Source organism: Staurois parvus, unplaced genomic scaffold (genome assembly GCF_062004578.1).
Source record: "Staurois parvus isolate SC_StPar_1 unplaced genomic scaffold, SC_StPar_1.0 ptg004067l, whole genome shotgun sequence".
In the NCBI taxonomy this organism is placed as follows: Eukaryota; Metazoa; Chordata; class Amphibia; order Anura; family Ranidae; genus Staurois; species Staurois parvus.
In genome coordinates this window covers 1-14,098 of record NW_028321862.1, presented here as the reverse complement: position 1 = coordinate 14,098, position 14,098 = coordinate 1, and the positions used below count along the sequence as shown (strand labels likewise).

At 40.6% G+C, this 14,098-nt stretch overlaps 1 protein-coding gene across 1 annotated transcript in view; it reads right to left on the bottom strand.

Moving 5' to 3' along the window:
* LOC149427073 (dual E2 ubiquitin-conjugating enzyme/E3 ubiquitin-protein ligase BIRC6-like) overlaps window positions 1-13,115 on the bottom strand; it is a gene marked incomplete at both ends in the record, with an annotated part of 45,943 nt that extends 32,828 nt beyond the window's left edge. Inside the window, 2 exons of the mRNA XM_089668287.1 lie at window positions 6,617-6,810; window positions 12,978-13,115. Coding sequence (XP_089524413.1) covers window positions 6,617-6,810; window positions 12,978-13,115 — 332 coding nt within the window. The remainder of the gene's footprint in view (window positions 1-6,616; window positions 6,811-12,977) is intronic.
* Between the last annotated feature and the right edge of the window lie 983 nt (window positions 13,116-14,098).

Below are 14,098 nucleotides of genomic sequence, written 5' to 3'. Positions count from 1 at the left end.
AAACCACACAACAAGGTCCCCAAGCGGATTTCAATGACATTAATAAAAAAAAGTCCAGAGCCTAAATACATGCAACAGTCTTTTCAGTTAATCACCAGGTAAATGTATCCAGTGAATCCAATCTCTAAGACATTTACTAGATGTACCGACCCATACATCAATAAATGGGTCCAAAAATTATATATAAATGAAATGTGTACTATGTGTTAATAAAAAAAAACAAAACAAAGAAAGAATATAAATGGATTGAGACTGTGCTATAAACATTGATAGTGAGCAATACTATATGTCCCCAATATATTCACACAACATTTCACTTAACATATTTTGTGCTCAACTTGTGAATAAAAACATCCATGTCGTGACACCAAGCCCAAAATGTGCATACAAAATCATTTAAAAAGTGTGTTCCAAAAAATGTTCTCCATCAGGAGTCTCCAACTTCAAAGCAAACATGAATGCACCCAGTGAACAGTGAAACACTAAAATCTAAAACTCAGAAAAATATGTGACCCCTTTCTGTAAAAGTGGTCAACAAGCGCACAACTGGAACTCTACTTAAAGGATAAGTTCACCTTTTGGACAAAAATAATAAATGCACATTTTTTTGCAGGTGAAAAAAAAAATCTACATTATTTTTGTCCAAAGGAGCCTGAAAAAGCATTTCACCTACGATCAGTAGATCACTGATGCCATGCAGGTCTCTCTCCCGTACAGGGTGTACAATCAAGCAGATATTCTGACAGGAAGCTTCAATGAACTACAGCATCCACAGCGCCGTGGTAGTTCATTGAAAACTACAAGTCTACAGCTGCTAAGGCTGTCGGGACTTGCAGTTCATTCATTCACAGAAGTCCACGAATGAATAACGTGGCCGTGTGGGCGGCGCCGCGCACAGCCACGCTGTGTTCAAATCTGACAGATAATACATGGAGAAGTTCCCCCGTACTATCTGTCAGAGGGAAGGGGGGTGCAGCTGCAGCTATGGGAACATGTTATGTGTTCCACCCTAAAAATGGGTTGAACATGTAACATGTTCCCAAAGATGAACTTATCCTTTAATGGGTTTTGATGAATCAGAACCAGCTCGGCTTCTGTTAATTTGTGTTAAAAGGTGATTCAATCATAGTGATATCATCTCCTCAGTGTATGAACCAAAGGGATGAAAAGTGCCTATAGTGCAGTAATTCTATTAAACAAGCAATAATTCAGACAAGCAGATGTTCCCTTACATTTATAAGCACCATAAGATCGGCACCAACACAGACAACAGTATGTACAGTGAGGAACATAAGTATTTGAACACCCTGCGATTTTGCAAGGTCTCCCACTTAGAAATCATGGAGGGGTCTGAAATTCACACTGTAGGTGCATTCCCACTCAGAGACAGAATTTAAAAAAGAATTCAGGAAATCACATTGTATGATTTTTAAAGAATTTGTCTTGCACTGCTGAACATAAGTATTTGAACACCTAAGAAACAGCAAGAATTCTGGCTCTCAAAGACCTGTTACTGTGCCTTTAAAAAGTCCACCTCTACTCCACTCCTCATTAATCTAACTTAGTAGCGCCTGCCTGATCTCTTTAAAGACACCTGTCCACCCCACAGTCAGTCAGACACCAACTACTACCATGGGCAAGATCAAAGAGCTGTCAAAAGACACCATACACAAAATTGTGGACCTCCACAAGGCTGGAAAGGGCTACGGGGCAATTGCCAAGCAGCTTGGTGAAAATAGATCAACTGTTGGAGCAATTGTCAGAAAATGGAAGAGGCTAAAGACGACTGTCAGTCTCCCTCAGACTGGGGCTCCATGCAAGATCTCACCTCGTGGGGTATCACTGATAAGAAATGTGAGGAATCAGCCCAGAACTACAAAGGAGGAGCTGGTCAATGACACGAAGAGAGCTGGGACCACAGTTTCAAAGGTCACTGTCGGTAGAACACTACGCCGTCATTGTTCCAAATCATGCATTGCGCGAAGGTTCCCCTTCTCAAGCCATCACATGTCCAGGCCCGTCTGAAGTTTGCCAATGACCATCTGGATGATCCAGGGGAGGCATGAGAGAAAGTCATGTGGTCATATGAGACCAAAGTAGAACTTTTTGGTCTAAACTTCACTCGCCGTGTTTGGAGGAAAAAAGAAGGATGAGTTGCATCCCAAGAACACTATCCCTACTGTGAAGCATGGGGGTGGTAACATCATGCTTTGGGGGTGCTTTTCTGCAAAGGGGACAGGACGACTGCACTGTATTAAGGAGAGGATGAATGGGACCATCTATTGTGAGATTTTGAGCAACAACCTCCTTCTCTCAGTCAGAGCATTGAAGATGGGTCGTGGCTGGGTCTTCCAACATGACAACGACCCAAAGTACACAGCCAGGATAACCAAGGAGTGGCTCCGTAAGAAGCATATCAAGGTTCTGGAGTGGCCTAGCCAGTCTCCAGACCTAAATCCAATAGAACATCTATGGAGGGAGCTGAAACTCTGTGTTGCTCAGCGACAGCCGCGAAACCTGACAGATCTAGACGAGATCTGTGTGGAGGAGTGGGCCAAAATCCCTGTTGCAGTGTGTCCAAACCTGGTCAAGAACTACAGGAAACGTTTGACCTCTGTAATTGCAAACAAATGCTTCTGTACCAAATATTAACACTGATTTTCTCAGGTGTTCAAATACTTATGTTCAGCAGTGCAAGACAAATAAATAATTTAAAAATCATACAATGTGATTTCCTGAATTTTTTTTGTAAATTCTGTCTCTCAGAGTGGGAATGCACCTACAATGTGAATTTCAGACCCCTTCATGATTTCTAAGTGGGAGAACTTGCAAAATCGCAGGGTGTTCAAATACTTCTGTTCCTCACTGTATATTGCAATGCATCGCCGTTCCTCAACGTGTTTCATCACACTGACACCATCAGGAAGCCCCTGTGTAAAAATCTGTAGTTCCTCTTTAGTAAACACAACATCTATTAAATTAAAAATGTCAGTTTCTAAACGTCCCATTTTCTTTTTCATATATACATCCCCACATCCTCTCCTCCTTTGGGTTCTCTCTCATGGTATCTAGATGGGGAGTTGGGGGATCCTGTATGGACCAATCCTCCATTCCCTCTGTGGATTGTAATTGTAGTGGGTGGCCCTCATGGGTCTGGTAGGGAAATAATTTCTGCTGTTGTAAGATTGTTCACAATTTTCCAGAGTTCTATCCCCCAAATGGGCAAACCTGTCTGCGGTGGGTACCCCATATTTAGGTGTGTATGGTACTTAATTTCCCTGATTGTATGTTCTGAGTCCCTGTGGTCCATCTATAGGTTTCTGTGGGCCCATGTTCCCAATATTCATCCTCCCGTCCACTCAGTGTCTGGCGTCCCCTATTTTGGTTCAAATTCCCATTTGGCCCTAATTTGCTGCGTTACTACCTCTCTTTCTATAGATGATTCTTTTGATGGTGTATCCTGCACATCTTGCCACTTATACACTTCTGATTCCTTATAATCTTTTACTTCCTCATGACATCAATGTGACAAAAACATTGAGGCAGGACTTTCGATCACGTCATTTCCAGTCTGTGGAATGCACGCTGGCTCCAGGACGTGGTGGAGTGTCGGTGCATGGTAATACACATAAATGCAGGCTGTACTGTTGTCGATCTTATGGCACTTATACTGTAAATGTAAGGGCTCATCTGTTTGATTTATTGCTTTGTTTTAATAAAACTACTGCACTACCAAACACTTTTCATTCCTTTGGTCCATACAATTATGAGGGGAGGATACAGTTCGGTCCATATATATTTGGGCACAGGCACAATTTTCATACTTTTGGCTCAGTGTGCCACCAGAATAAATTAAAATGAAAAAATCCAAATGAATTTGAAGTGCAGCCTTTCAGCTTTAATTCAAGGGGTTGAACATAAATATCAAGTGCAAATTTTAGGAACTGCAACCATTTGTATACACAGTCCCTCCATTTTCAGGGGCTCAAATGTAATTGGACAAAATGAATATGATCATACATAAAATGTTCATTTTTAATTTTTGTTGAGAATCCTTTACTGGCAGTGATTGTCTGAAGTCTGGAACCCATGGACATTACCAAAGACTGGGTTTCCTCCTTTCTAATGCTTTGCCAGGCTCTAACTGCAGCTGTCTTCAGTTGTTCTTTGTTTGTGGTTCTTCCTGCCTTTAGTTTTGCCTTCAGCAAGTGAAATGAATGCTCAATTGGGTTGAGATTAGGTGATTGACTCAGCCGTTGCAGAATATTTCACTTTTTTTTCCTTCAAAAGCTCCTGGGTTGCTTTTGCAGTGTGTTTTGGATCATTGTCCATCTGTACTGTGAAGCGCCTTCCAATCAACTTTGCTGCATTTGGCTGAATATGGGCTGACAGTATATCTCTAAACATTGCAGAATTCATCCAGCTGCTTCTGTCTTCTGCCACATCATCAATAAACACCAATGACCCAATGCCACTGGAAGCCATGCATGCCCATGCCATCACACTGCCTCCACCATGTTTCACAAATGACGTTGTGTGCTTTAGATCATGAGCTGTTCCAAGCCTCCTCCACACTTTTACATTCTGGTACAGATTAAATCTTAGTTTCATCCATCCAAAGAATGCTTTCCCTGAACTGGTCTGGCTTTTTTTTTAGATGTTTTTTGGCAAAGTCTAATCTGGCTTTTCTATTCTTCACACTTATAAATGGTTTGCACCTTGTATTTGCTCTCATGAAGTCTTCTCTTGGTTGTAGACTTTGACAATGATACGTCCAACTTCTGGAGGGTGTCTTTCACTTGTCTGGATGATGCAAATGGGTTTTTCTTTACCATAGAGATCATCCACCACAGTTTTCTTCCAAAGACGTCCATGCCTTTTTATGTTGCTGAGCTCACCAGTGTGTTCTTTCCTCAGAATGTACCAAACTGTTGATTTGGCCACTCCTAATGTTGCGGCCATCTCTGATGGATTTGTTTCATTTTTTGAAGCCTTGCAATAGCCTGTTTGACTTGCATGGACATTTCCTTTGAACCCATGATATAGGTTCACACCAATAGATTCCAAATGCAAATACCACACTTAGAATCAACTCCAGACTTTTTACTTGCTTAATTGATGAAGAAATAAAGGAGTAGCCCACACCTGGTCATGACCATGGGACAGCTTCAGATTCAATTGTCCAATTACTTTTGGTCCCTTGAAAAAGGGGAGATGGGTACTTTTAAGAGCTGTAATTCTAAACCTTTCCTCCAATTTGGATGTACATACCATCAAATTGACCCTGAGTGTGTGCACTTTCAACCCATATCCATTATAGAACTATAGCTTGAATATGTTTTGGTAAATACCAAAAAAAAAAAAATTTAAACTGTGCCTGTGTCCCAATATATATGGGCCTAACTGTATCTCTATGATGGAAACACCATGAACACAAGTCAACAGAAGAGGAGCTGCTTCTGATTCATCAAAACCCAATGGAGTGGAATACAAGTTAAGTGCTTGTTGACCACTTTTAAAGAAAGGGATCACACTTTCTGGTGAGTGTTTAGTGTTTCACTATTCACTGGGTGCATTCACATTTACTTTAAAGTGGGAAGAGAAGACCCCTGGTGGATTCTTCCTTAAGAACTTTATGATCGGAACACACTAAGTGACTTTCTATGCATCTTTTGGACTTGGTGTCACAATATAGATGTTTTAATTCACAAGCTGAGCACAATATGTTAAGTGAAAAGTTGTGTGGATATATTAGGGACATATAGTGTTGCTCACGATCAAAATTTACATCACAGTGTCAATTATATTCTTTTTTGTTTTATGTTATTAACACATAGTACACATTTGCGCCCCCGTTTCATTTTTTATATAATTTTTACTAGTGTTAATACACTGTATACGGTGGCAGCTGTTTTTTCTTGGTGCACAGGTTAATATATAATGGGTCCAAAGAAGCTTATTCACTTCAATGTCTGTTTTCCTTAATCCCCTTCTTAGCCTCTCCAATGTGTCCCCAGAAGAAAGAATGTAGTAACTTGCAAACTCTAACAAACCTAAGTGGTTATACAAGCACGGTGTTATGCACGCACGTAAGCGCATTAGTTGAGAGTGCATGGAAGTTAGTGCAGTATATGAATTTCGATTTTTTTGGAACACACTGGAGAGGTTAAGAAGAGGATTAAAAGAAAAGTATGGGTTAACCGGAAAAAAAAAATTGTATACTCACCTAGGTGGGTGCAGCATTGGTCCCTGCTGTGCGCCGCAGGCTCCAAGACTGAGAATTTAATGATCAAAGACTACTGATTGCTCAGTTATCAGTGTTACCTTAGCAGAAAGCTGGTAATTCTCACTGGAGCACTGAGCTGTGGAGGGGCCAGGAGCGGCTGGGCTCAGCCTTACAGAGGGATATGATCTGTTCATATTTCATATATGAGGTTTACAACCACTTTAAGCCAGTCTTGTTCAATCAGTTCTCATGATTTGTTGGTCCATCATATAATCTTTTTTTCAAAATCACAAATACAATCAATCATTTTAAAATAATGTTACAACAGTGGATGCATTAGACAGCAATTTTCTTTTAGAAAAACAGAAAAAAAAAACAAAAAAAACATACCGATCTACAGACCGACCAGGCCCAACACCAAGCTCTGGCCTGGCACTAGGTAGCAGATAAGACAGTCTGTCCATTATAGAAGAGGCTACGGGCAGTGCAGCAATGTTTTGATTTATTTTCTTCAGCTCATTCACAATGGCACCAGTCACAGACTTTAACACATGATGAGGAAGATGAAATGTGACAGTCGCCCACTGCATGAAAGGCAAAAAAAATAAGGACAAGTTTAATAATAAAGGGGAGTAAGGCAGTAAACTGGCTGTATTACACATAGAATATGCATAATGCTAAACAAGAGGTAACAGATTACACTTGTAAAAAAGCAAAGTATAAACAAATGTTGAAAGTAATTTCCAGACATTAAGGCAATGCCATTCATACAGCAATTTTCAATTTCATCAAGTTTTAAGATTCTCAGCACAAACCACTAAATGGATCTAAATATCCTACCATCTAAAGTTACTACTGTACACATTAAACCATTAAAACTCAGTGTGGTAAGTTGACTTCACCAGTTTCAGAGTTTTCTTTTTTTTTTTTTTTTTTTTTTTTTTTAATTGCTGGACAAGGATTTAAAATAGCTGAAAAAATGTGCACAGCCAGCATGAAAATGGAAATTACATGCAAAATGTGCTTGTACAGGCACAGACTGATAGGCAGGCTACTACCACAGGTAGTTTATTAGCCCCTTCACGCCAGATCGTCTTGGCGTGAAGAGGAGTTCCTGCGCCAGGAGGTGGGCAGGACGGGGCGTGGCTTAGTGTCATGTGGCCGCCGTGACGTCATGTCATGGCCGGTCACATGTTCGGGAAAGGTCCCGATCGAAAGAGCGGACCGGGACCTTTCCGTGAGTACCTCACATGTGTGCTGGGAGCGCGCAGGGGGGCGCGCTCTCAGCGCATGTTTTTTATTACATGAACGCAAATGTGCGGCCACTCAGCGTCTAGGCCCAGACGCCGGGAGGCCGCACATTTGCGTGCGGCCGACGTGAAGGGGTTAATGCATGTTTTTTGTATACTCCACCGTGCTCAAGTCACACTAGTGGTGACCGGCATTTTTTTTGCTCTATAAAAGACCATTCACTGCTAGGACACATGATACAAACGGTTTTCTGTGTGTCCTATTCGAACAGTCCAGCTCTACAGTGATCTGCGATAAAATGCAGACATGTTGTGTTTTATTGCAGCACAATGTACAGGATTGCATGTGGAAGTAGAGAATGGCAACTTTTGTTCATTTCAAATACAGTGTTGCATGACCGCGCAATTGTCATTCAAAGTTCAACAGCGCTGAAAGCTGAAAATTGGCCTCGGCAGGAAGGGGATATAAGTGTCCTGTAGGCTAGTGGTTAAACTAATACTTTGTTGAAGCACCTTTTTATTTTATTACAGCACTCTGTCTTTTGGTTATGAGTCTATCAGCATGGCACATCTTGACTTGGCAATATTTGTCCACTCTTCCTTGCAAAAACACTCCAAATCTGTCAGATTGTGAGTACATCTCCTGTGCACAGCCCTCTTCAGATAACCCCACAGATTTTCAATTGGATTCAGGCCTAGGCGCTGGCTGGGCCATTCCAAAACTTTAATCTTCTTCTGGTGAAGCTATTCCTTTGTTGATTTGGATGTATGCTTTGGGCCGTTGTCATGCTGAAAGATGAAGTTCCTCTTCATGTTCAGCTTTCTAGCGGAAGCCTGAACATTTTGAGCCAATATTGACTGGTATTTGGAACTGTTCATAATTCCCTCTACCTTGACTAAGGCCCCAGTTCCAGCTGAAGAAAAAAAAAACCCAAAGCATGATGCTGCCACCAACATGCTTCACTGTGGGTATGGTGTTCTGTTGGTGATGTTTTTGCGCCAAACATATCTTTTTGAATTATGGCGAAAGAGTTCAACCTTGGTTTATTCAGACCAGAACACATTTTCCCACATACTTTTGGGAGACTTCACATGTGTTTTTGCAAAATTTAGCAGGACTTGGATGTTTATCTTCTTAAGAAAAGGCTTCCATCTTGACATTCTACCCCATAGTCCAAACATATGAAAAATACAGGAGATTGTGGTCACATGTACCACACAGCCAGTACTTTCCAGGTATTCCTGCAGCTCCTTTAATGTTGCTGTAGGCCTCTTGGCAGCCTCCCAGACCAGTTTTCTTCTCGGCTTTTCATCAATGTTGGAGGGACGTCCAGTTCTTGGCAATGTCTCTGTTGTGCCATATTTTCTCCACTTGATGACTGTCTTCACTGTGTTCCATAGTATATCTAATGCCCTGGAAATTCTTTTGTACCCTTCTCCCGAATTATACCTTTTAACAAATGAGTTCCCTCTGATGCTTTGGAAGCTCTTGGCAGATCATGGCTTTTGCTGTAGGATGTGACTAAGAAAATGTCAGGAAAGATCTACTATAACAGCTGAACTTTATTTGGAGTTAATCAGAGGCACTTTAAATGATGGCAGATTTGTACTGACTCCTACTTAACATGACTGAATGTGCTTGCTTAATTTTGAACACAGCTACATCCCCAGTTGTAAGAGGGTGTGCACACGTATGCAACCACATTGTTTTAGTTTTTTATGTTTACTTCCCCCCTAAAAGATTTCAGTTTGTTTTGCAATTGAGTTATACAGATTATAGATCACATTAAAAGGTGGAAAAAGTTCTTAAATTATTTATCTTTGTCTCTTTTTACATCACAGAAAGCTGACATTTTAACAGGGGTGTGTAGACTTTTCATATCCACTGTATTCATTTGGGGTGCGCTCTTAATTTGCCTTTAACGCACGTTAAACATGATGTAAACTCAACAACTTTTGTTTAAGAGTCAGTATTTTGAGCAAGTGTGAACAAGGCCTAAGTGCAATGTGACAAGCTGAAATAAAAGTAGATCAGTTAATAGCACCAGTATTGGCACAGAGATCTAACCATATGGGGCAGCAGAGTAAACGTTTACTAGAAAATAAACTTGGAAAGCAATTTTCTACATGCAAGCATGTGTTAACACTACTATAGCATGAATAAAATAGGAATTTCAATTCACCTGTAAAATCCATTTCCTGGACACAGGGCACTAAGTTACAAGCGTTATGTCGCTACAGGACACTGGCAAAAGAAGACTGCAGGGAAACCCCCTACACAACCCCCTCCCACTTCAAGTTAGCCTTAGTTTTATAGCATGCAATAGGGAGATCATAGAAATGGAGGATAGGCATCTGCGTACTGTACTCCAAGAGAAGGATATTACTGGCAAGTCAAAAATCCTATTTTCCTCTTCATACAGAACAGGTTCTCTTATCATTATGACGGGATGTCCAAATGCAATCCAACTAAGTGGTGGGAAATTCTGCACACATCACTAACAGGCCCAAAAAAAAACAAAAAAACCTTAAACTGGCATCAGAGGTGGTCTAAACATCCACCTAATAAAACAAATGTGTGAAGATACCTTGTTGCAGCCTTGCAAATCTGAGAAACAGATGCCCGATGATGAAAAGCCTATGAAACACTAACAGATCTGGTAGACTGTACCTTAACAGGGAAGGGAGGAAGGCACTGTTTTTATGTTTTTTTTAATCTGTTCCAGTGCATATTGCCCCTTTTTTTTTGCTAAAGTTTACTGGGTTTTAGTTTTTAGGAGCCGGAACCCGCTGGCATCTTAACCAGTGACTCATCCCAGCTAAGTCATCAGTTTCTAAGGAGTCGGCGCCTGCCAGCATCCCAGCGATGACAGCAGAGTGTAAACAAGAGTCAGCATAAAAAATGAGGAAACATGCACCCCTTCCCAATTTCTCCCCCCTCCCCCCCACCACCAAATCCATACTAGGCCCATGGCAAAAAAAATTGCATGGGGCCCCCCAAAAAATTCATACCAGACTTATTCCTTTTTTTTATGCAAGCTAGAAAACGCACTGGACTGCAGGTGGTATTAATTGGCCCTTACAAAGGCTTAGGCATGCTCCTCCAAATTATACCTTCTTACTGGTATTGAAGATGCTAATCGCAATCATATGGGGTAAACAATGGGACATGCCTACTCACCAACACATTCCCAGATTTTATCACTTTAAAACACTACTAGCAGAGAAATACTTGCCGATTCCTGCCAGAAAACCAGTGAACAACTTTCTGTAGTGCGCAAATAATGCTGCTACTGCTGCACTTAAAATTCAATTATCAGTCCAACTTCTCAACTTATTTCCTGTTGGGCTAAACACATTCACCTTTTGTTATGGAGTTTAGGAGGCTGGTTTGATCAGTAATACAGCAGGAAAGAACTACAGCAGGACTGATAACACAGCTTGAGATTTCTGTGCAACGTAGGAATCTACACACAGCAAATTAGGAGCAGGCTGGACCATAAAGTATTTTTCAGTACATGCAGCCCACAGACAAAAAGTTGCACAATATAGACTTTATTGCTCAGACATACAGTACCTTGAAAAATTATACAAACCTCTTTTTCCACATTTCGTCGTTTTACAACCAAAAACGTAAATGTATTTTTTGGGGATTTTATGTGATAGACCAACACAAAGTGGCACATAAAATTGTAGAGTGGAAGGAAAACGAAAAATATATTTGTAAAAAAAAATTTGAAAACCAAACATCTGAAAAGTGTGGCATGCATTTGTATTCAGCCCCCGTGAGTTAATACTTTGTAAAACCACCTTTTGCTGCAATTACAGCTGTAAGTCTTTTTTGGTATGTCTTTACCAGCTTTGCACATCTAGAACGACATTTTTGCCCATTCTTTGCAAAATAGCTCAAGCTCCGTCGGCTTGGATGGAGAGCATCTGTGAACAGCAATTTTCAAGTCTTGCCACAAATTCTCAATTGGATTTAGGTCTGGACTTTGACTGAGCCATTCTAACACATGAATATGCTTTGATCTAAACCATTCCATTGTAGCTCTGGCTGTATGTTTGGGGTCGTTGTCCTGCTGGAGGGTGAACCTCCACCCCAGTCTCAAGTCTTTTGCAGACTCTAACGGGTTTTCTTCTAAGAGAGCCTAGTATTTGGCTCTATCCATCTTCCCCATCAACTCTGGCAAGCTTTCCTGTCCCTGCTGAAGAAAAGCATCCCCACAACATGATGCTGCCACCACTATGTTTTACGGTGGGGATGGTGTGTTCAGGGTGATGCCCAGTGTTAGTTTTCCGCCACACATAGCGTTTTACTTTTAGGCCAAAAAGTTCAATTTCGGTCTCATCTGACCAGAACACCTTCTTCCATGTTTGCTGTGTCCCCCACATGGATTCTCACAAACTGCAAACAGGACTTATGGCTTTCTTTCAGTGATGGCTTTCTTCTTGCCACTCTTCCATAAAGGCCAGATTTGTGGAGTGCACGACTAATAGTTGTCCTGTGGACAGATTCTCTCACCTGATCTGTGGATCTCTGCAGCTCCTCCAGAGTTACCATGGGCCTCTTGGCTGTTTCTCTGATCAATGCCCTCCTTGCCCGGCCTGTCAGTTTAGGTGGACAGCCATGTCTTAGTAGGTTTGCAGTCATGCCATGTGCTTTCCATTTTCGGATGATGAATTGAACAGTGCTCTCTGAGATGTTCAAAGCGTGGGATATTTTTTTTTTTTATAACCCAGCTTTAAATGTATCCACAACTTTATCCCTGACCTGTCTGGTGTGTCCCTTGGCCTTCATGATGCTGTGTGTTCACTAATGTTCTCTAACAGCCCTCTGAGAGCTTCATAGAACAGCTGTATTCATACTTAGATTAAATTACACGCAGGTGAACTCTATTTACGAATTAGGTGACTTCGGAAGGCAATTGGTTCCACAAGATTTTAGTTAGGGGTATCAGAGTATAGGGGGCTGAATACTAATGCACACCACACTTTTCAGATATTTGTAAAAAAAATTTGAAAACAAATTTATTATTTTCCTTCTACTTCACAATTATGTGCCACTTTGTGTTGGTCTATCACATAAAATTCCATTAAAATACATTTACATTTTTGGTTGTAACATGGCAAAATGTGGAAAATTTCAAGGGGTTTGAATACTTTTTCAAGGCACTGTACACCTTATCAGCATTACAAAGAAAATGGCAGTATAACAGTACCATCAAGGTGCCTGTAATTCAAGAAAAAGATCAACTCAACACCTTTCATAAGGTCCAGGCTGTATTCCTTAATTCATGCACGTTTGAAATGGGTGAAGACTGTTCCCACATAGACATGAACTCTTAAGTGATTACAAATCTGCTTACCAAATTTTATAAACAAAAAAAATACATGAAAAAAATAACAGAAAAAACTGCCCATTTATGTTTTTCTTAAAATTTTTTCACAAAAAAAAAAAAAAAAAAAAAGGGAAAACCAAAATAAAAAGTTTTTTTTACCTTGGCAACCTTATGATTTGCTGCTGTCTCATGTGAGGTATTTTTGAAGCCATCTTTCAGCTGCATAATAAACAAATCATAGCCTTCTGCACTAGACACGTCAATTTTTTCCAAGCAAGCAGACAACAACTGCTGCACCTGCAATTCAAAAAAGTAATGCACCACAAATTATTACAAATAAAAGTGCAAAAAATTACCAGCAGAAAATACAACCAGCTGTGATTTAAAATACAACTGTACTTTTTCTTTTATGTGAGGGAAGACAACAGTGGGGGAAAATATATACTTGTTCTGAGTATAATAAAATATATATGCATGAACGATCAACTCCCTGCTGTAGCCTTTCACCTTTTAACTTGATACAATGTTACAGGCTGGCCACTGGGAAACAAGAAACCGAGGAAACCATTCCTCCTGTCAACCGCAGACTAAGGCTAGGTTATCACCTATAGGTGCTGCAGCATAATGCGGCAGTACCGCTGCGTGTCTACTAAGGGGCTGCAGGTTTCTGTGCATGTCGGGACTGCGTGCGATACTGCACATTCCCGACAAAAGCAATGTGAACCTAGCTTTATGACCTCTCAGCTTACCAAACTATAAAACGCTTCATACCATCTTCCTATATTCATGCTAAATACAATTTGTTAAATAAAAATCTACAGCCCCACTGTTCAGCCAGAGTTGTACTCAGAGAGTGTTCAGAAAAGGGGTTAAAAAATATTTACTAAGATTTCATACAAACAGTATGCAGAATGTATAATAGGGGGAGCTTTTAAACCCCAAAGCTTGGTAATTTTCATTCTACTTGAAGGGCTGCTCTCAAATGATACTGTACAGCTTTTTAGGATGATCAATTACCAAGTAGTGCAGTAAACCTCTCATGCTTTTAGTTACATCAGCAGTTTTCACTTCCTCCCCCTCCGCATGGCAACAATATTCTCACAAGAGATAAGTAGGAGGACCCTCTGTCAGAGGGTTTTGCTTCTGATTCTCAACATCAGAAAAATGGAGAGATTGTCAGTATGATCTCTCAATTTTAGTCTGCACCAGTTCTTTATGAAGAGCTCTCCTCTGCTGCATCTATAAAATATTAACACTTCTACTTTTCATGTTTGATAATA